This window comes from Centrocercus urophasianus, unplaced genomic scaffold (genome assembly GCF_019232065.1).
Source record: "Centrocercus urophasianus isolate 14NV4802_14NV808 unplaced genomic scaffold, USGS_Curo_1.0 seq_40, whole genome shotgun sequence".
Lineage (NCBI taxonomy): Eukaryota > Metazoa > Chordata > Aves > Galliformes > Phasianidae > Centrocercus > Centrocercus urophasianus.
The window spans coordinates 5,399,794-5,421,369 of NW_024884978.1; the positions used below are offsets into that span (position 1 = coordinate 5,399,794).

The 21,576-nt window shown below is 44.8% G+C and overlaps 2 protein-coding genes across 16 annotated transcripts in view; both read left to right on the forward strand.

Annotated features, from left to right (window-relative positions):
* Positions 1-502: 502 nt before the first annotated feature.
* TSEN54 (tRNA splicing endonuclease subunit 54) lies at positions 503-9,512 on the forward strand. Of its 4 annotated transcripts, XM_042833155.1 has the most exons (11): positions 503-554; positions 692-826; positions 1,545-1,608; positions 1,746-1,829; positions 2,978-3,076; positions 3,390-3,442; positions 3,789-3,887; positions 5,034-5,680; positions 6,250-6,310; positions 6,998-7,114; positions 8,201-9,512. In XM_042833155.1, the coding sequence occupies exons 1-11, from the start codon at positions 526-528 to the stop codon at positions 8,349-8,351; spliced, it is 1,539 nt and encodes a 512-aa protein (XP_042689089.1). In that variant the 5' UTR covers positions 503-525; the 3' UTR covers positions 8,352-9,512. The 4 variants fall into 4 exon arrangements, 3 of the variants coding, with proteins under 3 accessions (XP_042689089.1, XP_042689091.1, XP_042689090.1); XR_006171168.1 differs by lacking the exon at positions 8,201-9,512 and having other exon boundaries at positions 5,034-6,089; positions 6,998-7,016; XM_042833157.1 differs by lacking the exons at positions 6,250-6,310; positions 8,201-9,512.
* Positions 9,513-9,771: 259 nt separating this feature from the next.
* The window catches only part of LLGL2 (LLGL scribble cell polarity complex component 2), a 35,629-nt gene continuing 23,824 nt past the window's right edge, over positions 9,772-21,576 (forward strand). For 2 of the 12 annotated variants that reach the window (XM_042833143.1, XM_042833145.1), the window contains exons 1-3: positions 18,330-18,462; positions 18,798-18,895; positions 19,140-19,289. In XM_042833143.1, the coding sequence (XP_042689077.1) occupies positions 18,435-18,462; positions 18,798-18,895; positions 19,140-19,289 (276 nt within the window). In that variant the 5' untranslated portion in view covers positions 18,330-18,434. Of the gene's footprint in view, positions 9,888-11,293; positions 11,344-12,428; positions 12,499-16,884; positions 17,009-18,328; positions 18,463-18,507; positions 18,611-18,797; positions 18,896-19,139; positions 20,304-21,576 lie in introns of those variants that run through there. The other 10 variants (XM_042833149.1, XM_042833151.1, XM_042833148.1 and 7 more) reach the window with 10 other exon arrangements.

Here is a 21,576-nt window from a genome sequence, read left to right on the forward strand (position 1 = left end):
TGATCCTAGGTCATTCTGGAAGGTTCTAGAAGTTTCTGGGCATGTCCAGAAATGGTTGGTTCCAGAGGGTTCCAGGCTGTTCCAGAGGAGTTCTGGCCAAGGTTCCAGAGCATTCCAGAGGTTTTCAACCAGTTCGGGAGGATTGCAGGCAGTTCTAGAAGGTTCTTGGTGGTCCCACAGCACCTGTGATGCCTAAGATAATGAGGTGGAGGAAGAAGGTGCTTTTTATCTTTTTTTCTCACTATCTAAGTTTCTTTTAATTGGTATGAAATTTAACTACTTTTTCGAGGTTTCGAAATAACGATTTCCCGTCTTTAACTTGATTCGTCAGCTTTTCCAACTGTTTTTCTGCTAATTTAGTGTACAGTTCCACTCACATTGCCGAACGGCTTCAGAGCCCGCACTCCGTCTGTTCCCGACTCTGACGGCCCTCCGAGCCGCTAGAGGGCGTGCTAAGCTCTCATAGTGCTCCGCCGACGCTAGGGCCCCGCGGCGGGCGGAAGGGGCGTTTCGCGGTGTGCACTGATGGAGCCGGGCTGCTCGCGCCGCTTGAGGTAGGGAGCGGCGAGGGCGGGAAAGGTCTTAAAGGTGCAGCTCCGGTGGTGGAGGGGAGGATAAAGTTGATGATTTAGTGGTGGTGGTTGTATTTGGGTTGGTGCTGCTACTCTCTAACTGTTGCTCTTCACCGCAGGCGCAATAGGGCCCCTCGGCGCTCCTGCGGCCAGAAGGAGTTCGCGCCCGACGGCTCCGACGAGCAGGCCGAACGTCTGCGGTTGTGCCTGGAGGAGCAGCGGCAGCAGCTGGCTGAGGAGCGCGTGGAACGGCCGTAAGTCTCTGGGCCTCGAGCTTGGGTCCAAGCGGCAGTGGGTGGCATAGCCGGTTTGGATGGGCCCTCGCAGCCCCTTGCTGCTATTGGGTGGGCCTGCGTTTCAGGCATTTCTTTGAGCTCCTTATGCATCAGTTCTGGTGGCTTCTGCTGTACTCTGGAACTCATAGTTTCTTGGGAGCTCTCTGCAGCTACCTGGCACTTATTCTGCAGTCACGTAGTAACAGTCTTTCTCTTATTGTTAAGTGGTAGGAAACCTTTGCGCAAAGATGCACAGGCTTTCAGAGTGGTGGCTTTCAGGCAAGGCTGAGTAGGTCGTTGTCTGCCACTGCACATCCATAAACGCGTGCCTGGAGCAGCAATGGAGGCTTTCAGGATGGGAAGGAGGTTGGAAAGGTTAAGGTTCCTTTCATATAACAGCCCCTGACACAGGGAAATTGATCTACTAAGCATATAACTGTGTTTCCAGCAGTATGCTGCAGTATGGACTGACATTTGGGTGTTGCCTGGAGGTGCTCTTAACTAGTGGGCAATGATAAAATTGTCACCTGCTATTGCTAGACGCAAAGAATGGCAGCTTTCTCAAGCTTTACACTGTGAAAGTGCTACCTGAAAGCTTGCTGTTGTTTGACCTTGTTAAATTGCTAGAACAGGAGTTGATCATGGCTGATTATAAAACAAGCTGGTAATAAAAAAACCTAATTTTTAACCTTCTCAGGGAGAATCTGGTGAAAGCCGTGTGGAAGCCAGAACACGGCATTGTGGAGCTGGAGTCCCCTGCGGTGAGTCTGCTGCAGAGTGTAGTCAGTACCATCATCTCCTGCTGGCAACTCCTTCTTTTGCTTATTGAAATGAGAGTGAGCATAGTTGTCAGCAGTGAACAGCCAAAGTCCATCATAGGTTTGTGCTTCTGTTGCAGGGGAAGTTCTGGCACACTATGGGGTTCTCAGAACGTGGCAAACAGTGTCTGCTGCCTGAGGAGGCTCTGTACTTGCTGGAGTGTGTAAGTAGGCTACCTATGTGTGGATGGGAGCATTGGGCTATTCAGGAATGACTGAAGGAGCTGTAGTAGCTGAACGTTTATTCCCCCTTTTGACTCAAGTCGAAAGTCAGTTAATGTGTGTTGGTTGTTACTGCAAATTGAGCAGTTGATAAATGTCTGGTTCTCAAAGTGTTGTCTCTTAGCCTGTTTGCTGATGGCAGTGTTGGTTTCCAGGCAGTGAGTTCATCTGTTGCATTCTAAAGCAGTCTTGGTGCTACTGATAGGATGTGTCAGTTGGATCAGTAGCCAGTTTATCAAGCTGGTATTATCTTTATCCCACTCATACATCAGATATGATGGTAGAGACTGGGAAAGTGTCTGGATTATCTGCGTTACTGTTAGTAAAGTGGTACTAACTCTGGGTTTTCTCTTCATAGATAGCTGTTACCAGTGACTTAGATGGACCAATCTAAAGGGAAGCTCTGCTGCCCTTGATCAGATTATGGGCATCTAACGATATTAAGTCTTTATTGCAGTAGCTGGGTGTTTTTTTTGCCTTTTGCAATTTGACAATAGACCTTAAAAAAAATGTGTATATATATATAAAAATCAATTGCTAAGAAGCCATCCCAGAAGCAGAGAAGACCAGTTACATGTTTTTTGTTTGCTTGTTTTTGGAAAAAGAGGCATAGCCTCTGGAGGTTAATTGTTACTGCCTAGGGATATTTACCTCTGGGATTGAGGCTGCAGTAGATGTTTAAGGAGCCACCAACTGGTAGTATCTCAGGATGCCTTTAATTCCCCTTTCTCAGCGTTCTTCATGTTGCTAGTACTAAATGTCTTGTGGTTGTGCTGTGTCCTGAATCACTGAGATACTCAAAATTAAAGGAAGTTATCTTCTAAAACAATTATATTTCAACAGTTGAGCAGATGCAGTGATATTAAGGGATAGTGCTGGGACAGGGGCTGACAGCTTTGGCTAAGAACTTCTTACCTTGCTGCTAAAACCATAGCGTTGAGGAGGGACTGTAGGTAGTAATCCAGGAAGGGCTTGGGAAGGCAAGGAGGGTGCTAGGTCCAGCTATCAGGACCCAGTGACAAGATGCTGTTATGACCTTGCATAGATTTGTTCCCTGTGATCCTCTAAACATGAGTCTTTATCCCCACAGGGCTCTCTTCAGCTCTTTAACAAAGATGTGCCCATGTCAGTTCAGGAAGCCTATGAAATTCTGCTGTCCCAGGGGGCAATGAACCTGCTACATTACCAGGTGTGTTGGGAGCTCCAGCAGAGGATGGAAGCAGGGAGCCGAGCCCAGCCTTTGCCATGTGACCTTTCCCAGGGACAAAGTAGACAGGAAGGGGAGTCGTTCTGAGTTTTCCTCCCCTACCGCCACCCCTACCCCCACTCATCTTTTTCCAGATAATCACTTCCTGTTTCCCTATCTTTGCTTTAGCTCCTAACCTGAGAGTTTTTTTTCCTCTGCCCCTGCAGTACAGTGTTTACATAGTTGCAGCAGAAGTGAGGAAAGTTCTTTGGTGATGGGGCAGACACTTAACTTTCTTGTTTTCCTTCACTCCAAGGTGTTCAGCCACTTGAAGCAGCTGGGCTATGTTGTACTGAGATTCAACCCCAGGTAATCAGCTCTTTCCATGTTGCTTTTTCCTCTCTAAAGACCTTGAGCAGCCCTGTGCCTACTCTGCAGCTCTCATGGAACAAACGAGAAGAGGACTTTAACCCTGTGTTCTGTGTCTTGGGAGGATTAAAGGCTGAAAGTGACACCCTATCCTTTCTTCCTCTTTCCTCGTGAGAAGGTTACTGCTAATATAAAATGTGATGTGAATTTATGATGACTTTAGTCATTCTTGTGGATTTCTTCTTCCTGAAAGAAAAGTTTTTTGCTGCTGTTTTCTTTGTATTGAGCAAAAGAGTATTTTCTCTACCCTGCCGTGCTCTCAGTCTCTGTTTGTGTCTCCTTTCAGCACTGTCTTGTCTCCCTGCGAGAGGCAACTAAACCTGGAAAGTCATGGCAAGAGGTGTGGGAAATGCCAACACAAAAGGAAGAGGAGTTCTAGCCCTGGGTAAGGATGTGGCCCAAAGCTGCCTTCCATGCTCTCCCAGGCCCTGCTGGCTTTGTGTGGTGACATTCGTAAGTACTGCAGTGCTATTTGTGAACCCTTTGCAGTGCTTTCTTCTGTCACATCTGTATGTCATCCAGAGCTAATATGATGCTGCTAAGCTTCCCAAACGGAGTGATGTCAGAATGGAAGGGAAGAGAGATCAGTGCAGAAGAAATATGGCAGATGTCTTCTCTCTTTTTTTTTTTTTTTTTTTTTTAAGAAGATGATGCCACCTACTGGGAATTTTCTTAATTATAATAGCAAAATTAGTCACTACGTTAGCTTCTGCTTGCATTTTTGACAACTTCTAGAGCTGATATACAAGGATCACGACTCAACTACACTCTTTGCTGTGCAATCACAACATGCAAAATGTGCAAAACAGACACTGTTGTCTCTGGTCCCTCTTGTTGTAATTTTGCTATTATAAATAAGAAATTAACAGTAGGTTGGGTCATCTTCTTTTCTTAAAAAAAAAAAAAAAACAGGGAGGAAGACACTGATCTGCAGGTTCCTTTCTGTTACTAAATAAATCGATGCCTAAAGAGCTGTGAAGTTTTTGGAACTGGGAGATAAAACTGCTTGTTTCAGAACTGTCCATGTTTTCTGTAAGCCAGGGACTGGTGCCAGGTACCAACCAGTGAGAGATACTGACAGAAATGTTTGTGCCTAGTAGTGCTGGTATCTGAGGTCTGCTCAGTTCAGCTGATGTCCATAGTGTTTGGATGGAAGTGCATGGCTCAGCATACAGGTAGTGTGGAGGCTGCAAGGTGGGTTGAGAGTGTGTGTACAAAGATTCTCTTGAATATGGAAGTCAAATCTCATGCAGGGCTGCTGAGCTGTTTATTCTACTTCTGGCATTCTCTGTTTGGTTTTGGCCTGTTTGATTGTGGGTTTTTTCTTCTGTTCAGCAAACACCTTCCTTCCAGACATAAGGTTGTAGCCAGGGGTTTGCAGACCTGTCTGGAAGGTCCTGACACCCTTGCCATCTTTCCTTCCGGTGCAGCAGAGTGTGCTTGCTATTACAATGGAGAAAGCAGGTTTTAAAGGGAATAATATATCACTACTAACCCTTGATGGTTTTTATGCTGCTGTTTCTGTCTTCAGATCGTGTGAGAAGAAACAAAAGGTATCTGAGGACCTTCCAAAAGCCAAAGGGACCTGTGAAAAAGGTGGACATGACCGTGGAGAATTCAGTTGTGTTCGCTTGGATGATAAACCATTGTCAGAGCAGCTGAAGGAATTGGATGCTGGCAATGGAGAGGAGCAATCTGTCACATCAAACTCAGTTCTTCTTGATACAGGAAAAAAGAATGTCCCAGGCCCCTCCTGGAGTTTGGGAGCTGGAGACCAGAAGGTGAACAGCACTGGCACCCATGCGCCACACTGGGATTTTACTACGATCTTCTTGCCAAATGTGGCCCCAGATCAGCCATGCATACATCTGCCCTCACCTGACAACAAGCTTCTGCCAGAAAATGTGCCAGGGAGGGAGGTTGATGCAGCATCTTGGTGCAAACGCATCAACCAAAAACAGGAGAAGTTGTTACAGAAGGAAAGGGAGCAGCAGGAAAAGGAAAGCAAGTACAAGAGCAGTATCAATTCTGACAGGGAGGTGAGATGCTGCATCAATTGGCAGGAATACAAAGCTCTTTTGAGACGGAGGAGCCAGCAGAGAGTTTGGAGACGACCACCGCATCTGTGGGGCCAAGCTGTCACACCACTTCTGCAGCCAGAGGAAGCTACCTCTTTTGGTAGGGACTATGAGAGGTTACCAAGGACGCAGATACTCTCAGCCTGCCAGTGCTCTGTGGGAGGCTTGTTTATGCAGCAGCAAAAGGGTGACCTGGAGACACTAAGTATCAGTTTAGGGGAGTAGGGCTTTGAGAAGAAAAGTCTTGTTCTGAAGGCCTAGGCAAAGCAGGCACAGATGAGCTGAGCACGGATAGGGGAGAGAGAAGAAAGCTCATCATCTCGCATTTCTGTCTCTTTCTGTAATTTTCTGTTGCCCGCTCAAATGTCAGGATGATGGCCTTGGGAGGTCTTCTAATCCATTCTCCTTATCTTGCTGTATTTCAGTTCTTCATGCTGGACTATTAAGCAATCAGGGCCAGCAAGTTGCAAAGCACTTGCAGGATGTTCAGGGCTGCATGCTGGGAGGAGGTGAGGAAGTCTTTTGAAGTATTCCCTGGTGATTCTGGTGACAGTGCTGCCAGCCATTATTGGAGGAGGAAGACTTTTGTGGGTGGGAGTGGTGGAGTGCTTAGATTGCGCTGGGACAGAAGTAGCTGGTCTGATTCTTTCCTGTTCTTCCTCCCTCCAGCTGCAGTCCGCCAGCAGATCAGTGTGCTGCAGCCCTCCCACATACTGGATGGAGCCTCCCGGTTAGTACCCAGCCAGCCTGTAGCTGGTAGGGTCTGTGGCTGGGCTGTCTTGTGACTGTCCCTGCTTGTGAGGTCTGTGAGATGCTCACAGCAGCAGCTCAGGAGCTATCTGGGGTTCTGTTGCACCTGTAGTGAGTGGCTGGCATTTCTATGAAGCACTGGGTCAGGGATAGGGCTGCAGGAACAGAGATGGGGCATTCCAGGCTGATTGTAATGTTGGGGTTGTTCTCTTTTTCTCACTTTTCCCTTTCTGCACCCCAGCCAGGTGATCTCCTCAAGAGGTTTGGTTGGGTTTTACCTGTAACTTATCTCTGGAATGTGCTGCCATCCCTGCTGCAAGGGTCATAAAGCCTAGGCTCTGGGATTTCTGGTTATGCTCCTGCCTGAACTGGCAGTGTGCTGTTCTGGTAGGATGAAGCAGTTCTTTGCTTTGTGTCTGCTGATGGTACCTTTTGCAAGGAATTGCAATGAGAGGCAAGTGGCAGCTTGCTCTGGTCTGATTACAGAACATGGAAGATCTAGAAGGTAACTACAACAACCCAGGGTTCAGTTCCTTGAGAAGAGAAGCCTTTCAAAGGGCTCAAACTAGCTAGGCTTCTAGAGCTTTTATTCATTCTTTATCTGCAGCATCTTTACCCTGCAGTGCTTCAAACCCTTAGGTATGTGCATGTTTTCCTTCTTCTGTAGGCTACAAGAGGATTTGGAGAGTATCAAGATAGACTTCAACGTGTATCAAGCAGATGCTGTGGCCAAATTTAAGAAGACAAACCCTGGGAAGCCATATGTCAGGATGTGTGTTCAAAGGTATCCATGGGTCTTATGCTGTGATTTGAAGTTTGCAGTAAGTCCTAACGATTTGTGAATGACCCAAGATTTTGTGAGCTTTATAGTTCATCAGAATTCATCCCTTAGGAGGATGATCCTACTCAAGTGTGGGTTTTTTTTTTTTTTTTTTTTTGGTTTTGTTTTTGTTTTTTGTTTTTTGTAGTGCAGTTCTTGCACTCAACCAACCCACAGTATCTGGTCATCTGTTTGTTACTTTTTGTAAGTGTTACTGGAGTCAGGAATAAGAAGACACAGGCCACAGTTATATAAGTAATGTGTGTGAAACTTGCATAGAGCTAGCTCAGTTTTCTAAGGTAGCTGAATCTTCAGCCAGTGCTGATCCTTGAGGCTTTCTATAGCAGTGCACTTCCCCAGAGCTAGCCCAGGGCTATGAGTTTAATATTTTAGTCTTTGCCATGTGTAACTTTAAAATCAGTACAAACAGAAGATAGGTGTTTCCCTTTCTTGCTGGATCCAGAATCTAATACTTAAATTCTGTAGGTAGGTACAGAGTTCTGTCCCCAATCTAGTATCTTAATTTTGGTATATTAAAACTGTCCCTTTTCCACTCCTTGCAGCTGTAGTAGACAGGAAGAAACGCAGTAGTGCAGTTTGACGAAAGACTGTCACTGGCAAGTGGGATGATCCTTGCTGCGTAAACACTTCCATTCATGAGCAAGCTCTGTAGAATTAAAAGAAGGGAGGAAAAAAAAAAAAAACAAGCTAGTCAGGTGTTGATCTGAGTAGCCTAAAGATCTTCCAAGCACAAAGGTGTTAAGATTGCATTGGGTTGGCAACTTGCCAGCGGCCCTGTGAGCTGCATCTCATAGGCACAGTGTGGAGAATTGTGCAGATGCTTTTGTTTTTGGCAAAGGATTTGACAGCTTCCAGTTCCTGACTTACAACCACCTTTTTGGGGGTTGGCAGCTTCCTGCTTTGTTTGAAAGGGATGGAGAGGCTTACTAACAACTCCGAAGACCAGAAGGAGCTGTTTTTTTCTGACCAGAACAAATTTGTTTATATATTCTTGCTGTGAGAGCAATGGGCTGTTTTTCCTCTCTACAGCTTTGATGAGCAAGTCCCATCCCTTCGGGCTTTGAAGCAGGTCACATGTCAGAGTGGGGACGTCCCGGTGGTCTTTGCTCTGGCGGACCATGGAGAAATTGCCTTCTACTCGCTAAAGGAATTCAAGCTGCCAGTTGATGCTAATTACTGAAGACACTAACTTAAATGGTGTGGGGTGAAGGAAGGATCTTCACTCAGGATTTGCTTTCTTGATTAATGAAATATTACACAAAATAGAGCCTGTAGTAACCAGATGTTACTTTGGGTGGTAGCACTGTATTTGCTGTTAGAGGTTTCACCCAAATGGAGTTGGCTCATGCATGGCACCAAAATGCACTGAAAACAATGGCTTAGCTGAGCATTTCCGGACCAGAGTACACACTGCTTTGTTCTTGAAGGTTTTGGTTCTCCAGCTTTCTGATCTTCTGGACCACTAGTTTGCCTTTCCTGTGTCATGGCTGATCTGTGGACTATTAGAAAGCACTCTACTGCTGCAAAGCCCTTGTTATGTTTTAGGAACCACCATGCTAGGCCAGCTGAGCAATCGGAGTCACTGACATCAGCCAAGGGCAGAAAAAGCTGATCAGATCGGTGGTGGTGTCCTGAGCCTCTGTCATTCAGTTGCTCCAACAGATCAGAATCGTATCCAATAGTTGAAAATGAAGCAGCCATAAAGTTCAGCCACTCTGATAAAAGTTTTCAGGCACTTGAGAGCTGGAAACTTAGTACCTTGCACACTATCTCATTACTCAGAGACTGCAGAAGGCCCCAGAACGCTGCAGATGGTGCCCAGCCTCCTCCTGTTGCAATTGGACTGAGATGTATTTTGTCTGTACAGCATTATGCCATATTAGAGTTATACCACCAGTATTGGCATGCTGGATCTGTTAGTCTTAGCATGGTTTCACTGCAGCCCCTGTTTTAACCTGATGTCCTCTTTTCTGGCTGTGGATCCTTGTCTGTGTTTATCAAGTGAGAGATCCATGAGTAGAGAAAGAAGGTTAGAAATACCTTCTGAGCCTTCCAGGCCTGTGGCTGTTGTGCTCCAAACCAAGGACATTGTTGCTTTCAAGGCCTTATGTGAGCGTTCCTCCATCATATCCAGGTACCATATTTGCTTTAGCCTCTATGCAAAAGTACCAGTGTCAGGTGCCAGAAAGTCTGCTTAGCGGGTGCTGAGCCCAGCTGTGTTCAGTATCTAGGTTCTTTACAAGTGTAATAGCAGCTGTTTTAGGTGTATCTTATGTAATAATTTTTTAGTTCCTTTTGGAGGAGGGGAGGAGTTTTAAGCAATAAAGAACCTTTTCCAACAGTGCAGGCTCCTTAGTCTGTTTCTTCACTTACCCCAAAATGTGAGTTACACAGAGAAATACTTTGGGGAAACTGCTGAGCTCCTAGTGGGTGAATGCCTGCTCATAGTCCTGTAACCATGAGGCTGTGTAACTCCTACGCCTGTGTTTGGATCCCACTTCCTTGTTCCTAGGAGGGCAGTGTGACTCAGAGCCTGGAGGAGCCTGCTTCCCCATGCAGTTCCTGTTGGCACACAACACCTTATGATCTTCCTCCTGTGCGGTTGTAAGTATTGTAGCCCAGAGTAGCAGCAATCTGCTGCAAGCACTGTGCTTGTTCCTGTGCCATTAACACACTTGTGTTACCAGATGCTGGAATTCAGCGGGACTTTGCTAAGGTAAGGGTCTGACAGCTTGTCCTCCACAAACTCCTCCTCTTCTCTGCCTGGAGGCTGTGCCTTTGCTTTAGCAGTCCTCCTTAGAAGCTGGGGCAGTTGGCAGTTCCAGACTGTGCCTTCAGCATTCACCCAGACCAGTTTGCAGATTAAAAGGTAGTGGGAAGAGAATTTCTAAGAACAGGCACAGGAGAGCTCCAGTCTGACATAGGGCTCTTGTTTGTCCTGGAATTAGGTCAAACTCATTCATGTTGATTTCAGTCAGTCCCATCTGCTTATGCCAAAGTGGAATTGCACTGAGGAACTCTACAAGAGCCATGTATTTTCAAGAGCCTAGAGTTTCACTGGGGCAAAGAGTGCCTGATTCAGCACAAAACAATTACAACTTAATAATCACTGCAGGGAGGATTGAGAAACTGTGGCTACCATGCGCAGCACCACAACAACATCTGACAGTGTCTTTACCTGGTTGGGATTACGATGCAGACTGATACCAACTGCTTCATTTTGGCCCGTGGTGTGGATTGACAGGATGCTGCAAGGTGATCATGGGAACAAATAGTTTAATTTAAAACCTTCACCTTTGGAAGCTGGGCTGAAATACTGACGGTTGGCCCTTATCAAAGGTAATTAACTTTTCATGGTTGCAGACTTCCAACTGCTATTACACTGTCACATAACTAGTCATTTGTTGCCGAGCTCCTTGTAATAGGAGACACTGTCAGCAGTAGAGCTGTGTAACAAGATAGCAGCAGTTCTGTTGCTCTATCCAGCTAAGGCTTCAAATTCCTGCTAAGTCTTCCCATTTCTTTCATTTTTGCAGCTCATTATGGGTTGGAGTCTTCCCCTGGCTTTGTCCTGTGTTGCTGCCCTGTGCAGGGTTCGCTGATAAGCAGAGCAGAGAGAAGAGGGACAGAGGCAGTGTGAAATAGGCTTTCCTGGCTCTGGCTTGTTCCTCTCTCCACACATGTCCGCACCTATCTGAGCCCACTGGGGGTACCGCTTGTGAACGGGGAGGGGAGGAGGGGGAGGAGGGGGAGGAGTAGGGACCGTCCATAGGGCAGTGTCTGCTGTCTGCAGAAGCTGCTTTCCGATTGGCTCGAAGCAGGCTGAGAGCTGAACTGGTTATTTAAACATAAGGAAAACCTTGTGATTCTATGATATTACTGGAGATGTTCTATGACAGCCATGCTCGCGGCGGATGGAAGAGGGAAGAGGCCGCAGATCCGGCGATTTGCATGCAGAGCTCCCCCTGGAGGGGCGTAACTTACAGGCGGAGCTCCGCCCCCGGGGCGCGGTTTGCACGCGAGGTCCCGCCCCGCCGCACCCCTCCCAGAGGTGCCCAGTGAGGCCGCCGCCGCGCAGAGGAGGGGGAGCGAGCGCGGAGCGAAGCGAGGCCAGGGCGGCTCGGCTCGGCTCGGCTCGGCCCAGGTCCCCCTTTCACCCTTCCACCCCGCAGGTGAGCGCGGCGGATGGGCTACCCGGGCCGGGCTTCGGCTTCCCGCGTGGGGTCCGGTTGCGGGAGGGGTCTCTCGGAGGGCTGGGCCGGTAGCAGAGCCTGTGACCGCGGCCCCACCCAGGCACCGCGGTGCCCTGCGGGCTTTGCTCCGGAACCTTTCCGGCGGGACCGGCAGGTGCTCGCGGCGTATGCGTCCCCTGCGCTGGGAGTCCCCTTTGCCCAGGACATGGGCTCAGCTCGCCCGTGAAAGTTCAGACACTAGTGGGCTGTTGGGCTTGTAGCTTTTTTTTTTTTTTTTTTTTTTCTTGCTTGTCGAGTTTGATTTATTATGTTTACTCTGGACTGAGCGTGCAGCTGGGAAATGCTACCAGAGAGACTGGGAGCTTTACATTCTGGGACTTTCTTGAGGTAGTTGCTGTGGCAGCTTACTCTGAACTTCCTGTCCTAGCCCTTACCGCGAGTGGGTTGTGGGCCAAGCAGTTGCTGATGCCTGGCCATGCCGGGAAAGCTGTCCCCTACAAAAGCTATGACCCCTTACAGTGCTCCTGGTTGGTTCCGTGCTGCTGCTGCGACCTGAGCCTCAGCCTGCAGCGAGAAGGGATGTGGCTGCAGCCCTCTTTTGTGGTACTCTTAATGCTGCAGCTCCTCTGAGGTTAAGCAACAAATTAGAATTGTCATGCATGCTTTGGGGTGTTCAATTACTACCTTTTCAATATTATATAGATTGTATTACTTTGTATTTTCTTGCTGGGTGAGGGGTTGTGCTGCTTCTAACCAGCCTGGAGCAGGTGAGACAAGGTAGTGAGACGAGATGAGTTGTTTGGCGTTGTCTCAGGTTACCTGCAGTTGTGGCAGTGGAACAAAGTGGGTGCTGACATCTTGTCTCTTGGAGGAGAGGCTTAGCCTTGGCTTTGGGGAAGGTTTTGTGTGTTTATGCATAGTGGTGTTAGTGGAGCAGAACAGTTGAAGTGGACTCAAGGGTCTGTATTTCTGCTGGGACACAGAGCTTTATGCTTAGATGAGGATAACGATGAGAACTTGTCTAGGATAATGAAAATTGTCCATTGTGTTGTTTTACTTGATAGGAAAGCTGCATTTTGTATTCCTCTGAGGCTGCTTCAGTCAACTGGAATATCTTGCTGTACCAAGTCCCAGGTGAATCTATGCTCAAAGCAGGCTGCCTACTGCTTTTACCTTTGATTTGGGAAGCTGGGACTTCTGGCAAGCAGAATGCAAAGCTGTGCTGCATCCCAAGGCTTTTCTGTGCATGCTGGCACATCGCTTGTAAAGGCAGCCAGGCTGATGGGGGGGGCAAAGGCAATCTGTATAGCTTGACATGCTCCATTCAGTTCGTGGTAAGGAAACGGGAAAAGAATTCTCAAACATTTTTGTGGGACGGTGCTCAAGAACATCATTTTTTACTTGGTTTTGTACAGATTGCATCTGCTCCAACTCCTTGCTGAAGGAAACTATTGGAGGAGTTAAATTTGTTCAGAGAAACTTGTATCTTCTGGTATAATATTGTAATTAGTATGTTAAACTATGTATGGGACTGCGGTGGGTATTTTTTCTCAAGAATGTTTTGGCTTGAGAGATGTTAGAGGATTTAAACACATGGAAGTAGTGTGGTTAGTACACGCCAGTAAGAGTGCGTGATGCTGCTAGGAACTTGATCTTCATTTAAAGTGGTTTATTGAAGGGGGAGCTGGCAGTAACTGGAAGTTTTATTTCTGTGCAGAAATTCTGTGGAAAAAACAATTGATCATCAGAAAGTTTCTTCTTGCTAGATGTTCTGTGTTGCTTTACAAAGAACTTTCGTGGCTTGCTCTACTGACCCACTATGTTTGGCATGTAAGGTGCTGTTTCAAAACTACAAGCCATCTGAATCATGCCTGTTAGTAGCAGACAGAAGAGTTTTGCATGATGTGCAATGATGTTGTCCAGTGCAAAGACTTTGTTCTTCTACAGCAGTTTCATGCTCCCATGACAAGGAGAACACAATAGGAACCATAATGACACAGGAGATATGCACAGTTAGTAAATTGATTGCAAATGGGAGTTCTCTGGTAACTGAATACAAAGCTGTGAGAGTACACGAACTTCTCTGATTTGTATGTTTGTTTCTCAGTTATTTTAGAAGGGTTATTGGAGAATCCATCCAATTCTTACTAATGTTCTCTCTGTTTTGGGAGGATGGCTACTTGCACAGTCTGTTCAGTTGTTCACTTAACTCTAGGTTCACAAAAATAAATCCTTTTTGCAGGAGGATCTTTCAGTTTACCTCTCTGCTGCCTGACGACTGTATGCAAGTTGCATCTGGTTACTCCCCTGTTTCTATAAAGCTGCAAATGCTGGGGTGCTAGCAGTTATCAGCACTTATGTTGTGCGAGGGAGGTTTGTGTATGGGTCTCAGATGTAGAAATAATGCTGTCAAAGCATCTTGGAGAAGCCTGATTCTGGGGAGAGGAGAGCGTATCTTGTGCTTCTAAGCTTTCTACCAACTGCAGCTGCTCTTTCACTTGCTTTATCTATTCTGCTTGGCTTGTGTTTTATACTTCAATATATGCTCTCTACAACCTCCTGAAGGGAGCTTGTGGTGAAGAGGGATTTCGCCTCTTCTCCCAGGCAATGAGCAGGACACGGGGTAATGGCCGCAAGTTGTATCAGAGGAGGTTTAGATTAGACATAAGGAAGAACTTTTTCTCTCAGAGAGTGGTCAGGCACTGGAATGGCTGCCCAGAGGGGTGGTGGAGTTGCCGTCCCTGGCAGTGTTCAAGAGGTGTCTGGATGAGGAGCTGCGTGATGTGGTTTAGTGCTGGTGGTGACAATGGTGATGAGGAAACGGTTGGACTAGATGATCTTGTAGGTTGTTTCCAATCATGTGATTCTATGATTCTATGTCTTGATAGTGTGTCATAGCCAAGCGAGGTTATAGAGATTAACTTCACAGTGACAGCCCAATTAAATAATAGGGATTGTTTCATTGATTTCAATCTAAAACTTTTAATTTCATAGAAATTGATGTCTGATAAGTGTAATGGCTTTCTGGAATCAATAAATTTAATGCTGATATTTAAATAATGCTGACTTTGTTAATTCTAGTACAACTGGTACTAAGGAATAGCTTTTTCCTGTGAAATTGATCCAGCCTTTGTTTTATTACTGTTTTTAACATTTCTGAGGGCAAGGAGGCGGCCAAGATGAGACAAGGCTCTGGTGGTTACTGTTTGCTTGTAGTTCAAACAAAGCTTTTTGATAAGGACTCTTATTTTAGCTGGGCTTATAAAGTATTATCAAATGTGTAGGTAGGAGTTCTCTCTTAAGGATTTGTAAGCAGGAAAGAGTGGTGGAGGAGGAAAGAAAAAAAAAGCAGGAAACCTAAGGCATGGCAAGATTCAAAAGTACTTGAGGTGTTTGATTCCGTTTAGAGAAAGATGTTGGACTGGTTCAAATTGAGTAAAGGCCATCGAGGAGGTTAACAGACAGTAATTTGCAACTCTCTCTTACCTGAACAAAGTACTTATTACAAGTATGGCTTAACTTGGGACCATATCCACCTTTAATACTGTATATGAAAAACTTCTGACCTGGGCTCCTCGTCTTGTAAGACTGGATTAGCTTGTGTGATTGGGATTTAGAGCGTCAGTTCTCTTATTCTTGTGGGTGAATCTTTCACTGTCATAATAGAATGAGAGCAAAAATTGCAAAAGACTTCTACAAAAAGTGATTCTCTCAGCCTAGTTGGCGGAGAAAATTCAGAGTGTTTCAGCAAGCTGTGCATGGGCAGCAAGACACATGGCCACATGCTGAAGCAATGAAGACAAAGCAAAATGTAGAGCTCTGAGTAGGAATGTTAACACACAGCAGCGAGTAACAGTTACTGCTTTTCCTAGGACATTTTCATTGTTGAGTATGGGTCTGCCATGGGACCTGCTATGTATACTTGCAATAAATCTCAGTGTCTGAAGTGAACTGAGCTAAGCAAAGAAGCCAGAATGAAGTCTGGTTTCGTTGTTAACTCTCAGATTGTTATTGGCATCAGGATCATCTTGCAATTTGTATTAACACTAACTCTAGCATCTCTTTTTGTTTTTCTGTGTGAATAGGGAAGAGTATTTGTTTTGTGGCTAGATCTGTGGAGATCAGTACCTCACCGCGTTTAGCCAAGCATACTAACAGAGCTGAACGAGCTCAATGTGCAGCATGCTTTGAGCTTTGCTGTTAGGTGTCTGTGTACTCAGTGTGAGCAAAACTGGGACTGACTCAGCTTTGGGCTATTGTTGCCTATAAACAGACTGACCTCGATACTTCTTAAAAGATCATGTTGCATATAGTTTCTGGTTAAGAGGCTAATTTTAAAAGCCTAAAGAATTGTTTTCCTGGAAAATAAGAACATGCAGACCTGGCATGGCTTCAGAGGCTACTGGAGAATTCCTCTCCAGCTACTGGTAGCCACAATGGCTACTGTACGACTGTAAATGCTGACTGGCAGATAACAGCAGATCAAATGGAACTGCAACTTTAAGACAAGAAAGGTGTGTGGGAGAGAAACTGGTCTGCTAATATGTAAATGTGCATCTGGAAGATAAGATTATACCAACTGTGCAATCTTTTTGTTTTTACCAAAATCAGAAGAAGTAGAAGAAGTATTTATTATATAAAAGGAAGATTCTCCTTATTGACAAGAGCCTTGTCAACCTGTGCTACAGTGCATGTATTTCTCTTAGCTGTTCCTTCCCAGCCATTGCTCAAAACTACTTTTCTTCTCATCTCCTCTCATACTGTGACGCTCAGAAGTTCTTTGGTCAGGCATGAATTCCTGATACAAGCAATGGATGCTGACTTGTAATGAACACATCATCTTGCCAGGATGACGTTTTCTCCAAGTGAGTTACTGTTTTGTTCAATGAACTACTATGCTCCTTAGCCAGTTGAGCAAGTTGTTGTGGGCTGGAGCATGTATACTGTATCTCTTGCATAAGCAAGTTAAAACAGCATGCTTCTAGATGCAGTTAATATTTCATGATAAAACATTCTACCAGAGTGTTAAATACAAAATAGTGACTCTCAAATCAAGCCCACTCTTCTTTTCATGTTGCTGCTAATTGTAAGTTCATCTGCTGTCATAGCTAAGGAGGTCTCTTTCCTAAAGTCAGAAGCATAATTAGCAGTTTCTCTGTAGGTTTGCCTAGTTTAACAGGTCTGGGACATTGATTGACAGTGGGAAAGGGTGTGTTTCTGGCACTTTCCTTGTCTGGCTAGGGGCAAGCTGTGTGTTACACATGGGTGTGATTTGCTCTCCTTGCCTAACATAGTAGCTTGCTGCTGTGCTGTAGCTTTTGCTAGCTTACAGCAAACATAGTCCTGTGTGAAGATGTCCCTCTCTCTCTGGAACATCCACCTGGCGAAAGTTCTTTACAGACGACTCATGGTCTGATACAAACCTTGAAATTTCAGTTCAGCTACCTAAATCATTGTAGGAAGATATAATTCCCAAGTAAACAACACATTTCTTCTTCTCTTTGAAAGGATTCCCTACTACAGGTGTTCCTGTGCACGTTCTTCATTCCAGCTACTGTTAATCACACTGTTCACCAAGACAGATGCCTACAGCTGCCTAGCTAAGAACCACCCTTCTCAGTGCAGAGTGGAGATGCCTGTGGAGGTGAAGTGACCCTGCTTGTTTCCTAGTGCTGATGTGATCTCCTAGTCCTCTGAAAGGGGACTGTGCATCAGTCTCCTCAGTGAGCTCTGGACAGCACCGTGCAAGTACCTGGAGATTTTAGAGAGTGGATAGGGAAGGCAAAAAAGGAATAATACAACAAAACAACATGGCTTCTAGCTTGGGGTCTTTCTGAAGGGGTATGGCTAGAGAGTGCTCTGTAATTTTTCTCCCTGTATGTTCTTCAGGGTTGGTAAGGCCTTGTTAAAAGCCATTTGAAAAAGCAATTCAAGCCCTCAGTAGTGGATGGCTGATTAAGTCATTAGCCATTAAGCTATTATTGGTAGAAATACACAGATAGCCAGGCACCTTGTTTGCCGGATTCTATGCTGACAGGCCAAGAAAGCTGGATTCTCTGTTACCCATCCAGCACCTCTGCCTGAATCAAAGGTCCAAGGCCCTGTGTTGCTCTGGTGGTACCATCAGTGATCGTGGTCCTTCTCAGCCTCTTCTGACACTAGCCTTGTACCCCTCCTCCCTGCCTTATGTGCTTGCATCTTCTCAGACGTGGCTTACTGTAGGATGTCTGTACTGATTTCTCACTGCTTCTCAAAAGTTCTGGCTCTCACCATGTACATGTTAGTTGTGTGCAGAGTAGCTGCAATATTACTGTAATTTCCTACCCAATGAATTAAAGAAATACTGACTGGAGTGTCCAGCATCTGTTTTTGTGAAAAGCTGAGCTGTCTGAGCACTGGAACTTATGAAACTGGAATAGATTGCCCAGAGAGCTGGTGGGTGCCCCATCCTGGACATAATCGAAGTCAGGCTAGGCAGGGCTCTGTGACTGAACTATAGGTGTCCCTGTCTGTTGCAGATGGGATGCAGACCAGAAGGCCTTCACAGGTCCCTTCCAACTCAAACAATTCTATGATTCTATGAAAGACGTGGGAATGGTGGTCCTACCTACCTAATAAGTTGTCAGGATGTGATTCAAACTTTTGCTCTTGACTTGGTAGAGCTTGGCACAAATGTAGAGGAGAAATGTGACAAAGGATCTCCTGAGCTGCACAGAGTATGAGGCTGTAAGCTGGTACCAACTGCATGACTGCTAGACTGCAGGTCAGTCTGCCTAATTTTCCTTGCTTCTGCAGTTGTGAGAGGTAAGGCAATGAGATGAACCAAAAGGTTTCTGCTTCTAAATGCACATTGGGCTGCAGGTGCAAGATTTCTTTCCCCTGCCCCCACCTTCAGCAGGGAAGTTAGTCTTGATACAAAAGGCAGGTTAATAATTAATGCTGCTACCTGGCAGGCAGCTCTGTGCCCTTTCTGCCATACCCATGGAGTGGGCTGAAAATGTTTCTTTTTCTTCTTAGCTCAGTAGCCAGGGGGTTACCTGGGGTGAAAACTGATTCTAGTCATTAATGCTATGAGCCTGGGAGCTGATCTTCAGATAGGTTTGTCTAAATGTTAAAGCAACTGCTGCAGTTTTGCTTGGCTCTTTGGATAAAGCTGGCTGAAGTGATCACAAAATGGCAGTATAAAATCTTCTGAAATCCCATTGGTTCATCTGTACTTCTTTCAGCTATGTGAGATTGGCATTGGGTAAGGAAGCCCTGCCTCTATAGATGAAGTTCTGCAGTGCTATCAGGTGTTAGTTACTCTATAGCTGTGTTTTCTCATCCTGCTCAGGCTGATTTGTTTTAAATGCTGAACCAAAATAACCTGCTTCTGCTTGCTTATTTTCTCAAGCTGCTTTTATTTATGTGTCTTTTATTTGTTTGCTTGTTAGGATTTTTGGTGCAAGCGGGGACAATGAGAAGGTTCTTAAGACCTGGACATGATCCAGTAAGAGAGAGGCTCAAGCGCGAACTCTTCCAGTTTAACAAGGTACAGTGCTATCCTTGAACTTCAAGAGATGTGTACAAAGCAAATTGATCCAGAGCCATTGGACAGTGTGAAGGGAGGGAAAAACTACTTGAGTGTGGGTAGGAAAGTTTAAATTTAGGAGAAGTGGTTTGTTTTAGTTTTCTGTATTGTATCTTCGTGGGTTTTTTTTCCCTCTGCTGAACCTGACTAGTTTTCTTTATGCTTATGAGTGTGTTCTCAATTCTGGCTTTTTTTTCTTTTTAAGCAGAATGATGCTGTCTTGCAGCTGAGTGGCACTTGCTGGAAGAAGAGATCTTTGCTGCAACTTTCCTTTACTCTGAGTGTTCAGCACTTTGTCCTGCTATGTGCTGTGACAGTTTACATTATAACTAGTCTTTGCAGTACCATTATAAAAGTAAATATTTTTCTTAAGGTAGACAGGTGAGACTCAGGTTGTGATGCAGCTGAAGCCACAGTTCTTTGGCTGTGATTATACTTGGGGTTATAAGTGTACTTCTTTTTTTAAATGCAAATTAAGTATTTGATAGAGATGTGGGAATACCTAGTACAGTGACCATGAATAATTAACAATAATTAACTCACTATTATCTTAGTCTGATTTTGTATTGTAATTTTTTTGCCTTCTCTTTAAGAAGAGGAACCAGCAATGGCTGTGCTGGGTATCCAGCACTGTATGCGTTCTGAGTTCTGGACAGGAACATGTAGTGCATTTAACCTTGTAAAAACTTAATATGAATTCGTTTCTAGGCTAATGGCTGCTTACAAAAACCTTTGTTGGGTATTAGAAATATATTTGTAGGCTTTGAATTTCTAAAGTTTAAATGGAGTTTTTCTGAAAACTGTAATGGATGAATGACATCAGCATATGAAATGATCTCTTTGATTCATTAAAGTGGAAATTTGGAAGCTTGGAGATAAATGTTTTAATACAATCTGGTACCAAAACATTACTTGCATGCACATTCACCTCCCACTGGATAGATAAAGGGAACTCAAGGCTGCTTCAGGCCTATTTTCTCCTTGCTTCTATGAGGAAATGCTTGTGCAGATGCAGTAGAAACTTCAGTGGATGTAACTTCAGTGTTGAGTTGTTTGCATTTAGTTGAATGCACCATCTGCTTCAGAAGACTCAGGGATCTCAGGGATAGGTCAGAACTGCTTAAAAGCATATAAAATTGTATGTAAGATGGGGGGGAAAAAAAACTTTTTTTTTAAAGATGTCTCTTCCGTAATAAGCCTTTTTCTTATGGGAATGTTTGGCTAAGCTTAACTTCCCAGAGTTAGACTAATTTGGGTGATGCAAAACAGGACATCTTTGAAAGAACAAACTTTTGCAGCAAAGGGAAAATTCCAGATATGTTTGAGCCTGGCATCAGAATTTGAGACTCCATTTGATTCAGTCCTGAAGGTAAAAATGACATCTTGTTTCTAGGGGGGTGACTACTTTGGAAACTTCCTAGTGATTTATTCATTGCAACCTTGCAATTAAAGGCTTTACAAAATGCATTTTGCACTTCTAAGCCAAGCAAACTTGCTCTTTTATGACAAGACTTGGAAGGATGGACCAATGCTTTCATATTACCTCCAGAGGCTTTTACATTATACCTTTTTCTTACATAGAGTTTTCCAAGTCTTGTGTCCCATTTCAGTATTTCCAAAGATGAAGAATCCTTTAAACATCTGCCCTTTGATACAATAAGTGTCTGCTTATAGCTGGATGGACTAAGAAAATTTGGGCAAGTCAGGTCTCAGTTCTGACCCGTTGGAGGTTGTGACTTCAAGGTGACAAAAATGTTACATTCTTGTTTAATGCGCTATAAAAGCAGTGAGCTGGTAAGCAAGTTTCATGTTAACGCTTACTATTTGAGGCCTTTGAAACACTTCTTGTTAAGAATCTGCTTGGGAAATATTTGATTGGACTGTGAAGTTGCTAATTAGAGAAACCGCATAGCATATTTACACCTCTTCAGTGTGACTGCCTGTGGTGGTAGGGACTCCATAGTTGATTTGTCCCTTAAAAGTACTAGGGATTCCTGCTCTAATTTTATTGCTTATACAGAAGTTGAATATGACCATATAATGCCATGTGTGCTGTGGACTCTGTTTGGCCATACTGACCTAGTAATGGATTTATTTATTTGGTTATTTTTAATCAGTGTTTGATGATTTTTAGGGCGGTCATGGCTTTCTTTGTTTCACTCCCTCAAGTTTTGACATCTATGATCTTTTACAGCTTTTTTCTTATATCTGTTCCATACAGGAGGTAGTTGAAATAGTTTTAAAGGACTGACTGGGTACTGGATTAGCTCTTTAAATTCTCAATAAAGTTGTGTTTGTTTCAAGAAACACCTTCCTAAGTTCTTCTAGTCACTTAGCTTTGCATATGTTTTTCTGTATGACTGAGAACTTCCCATACTTCTGTATACCTGTTGCAAGAGTCTGTTTTTAGCTTAGTGGATAGAATGAAGAATACTGTATGAATGCTTGGCAGTCTAATTCTTTAAGTTTGTCCTGCTTTTAGAAGTAGTACTTGGGTGCCTTTGGCTAAGTCCAAGCCCCACAGAACAGACACGTCTAGGCTGGCGCCATCAGGCTGGATGGTGGGTAACACAGGTGAAACAAACAGCCTATCTTACAGTTGAATGCTACCAAACTGTGAACACTGTATTTAATTTGTGGCT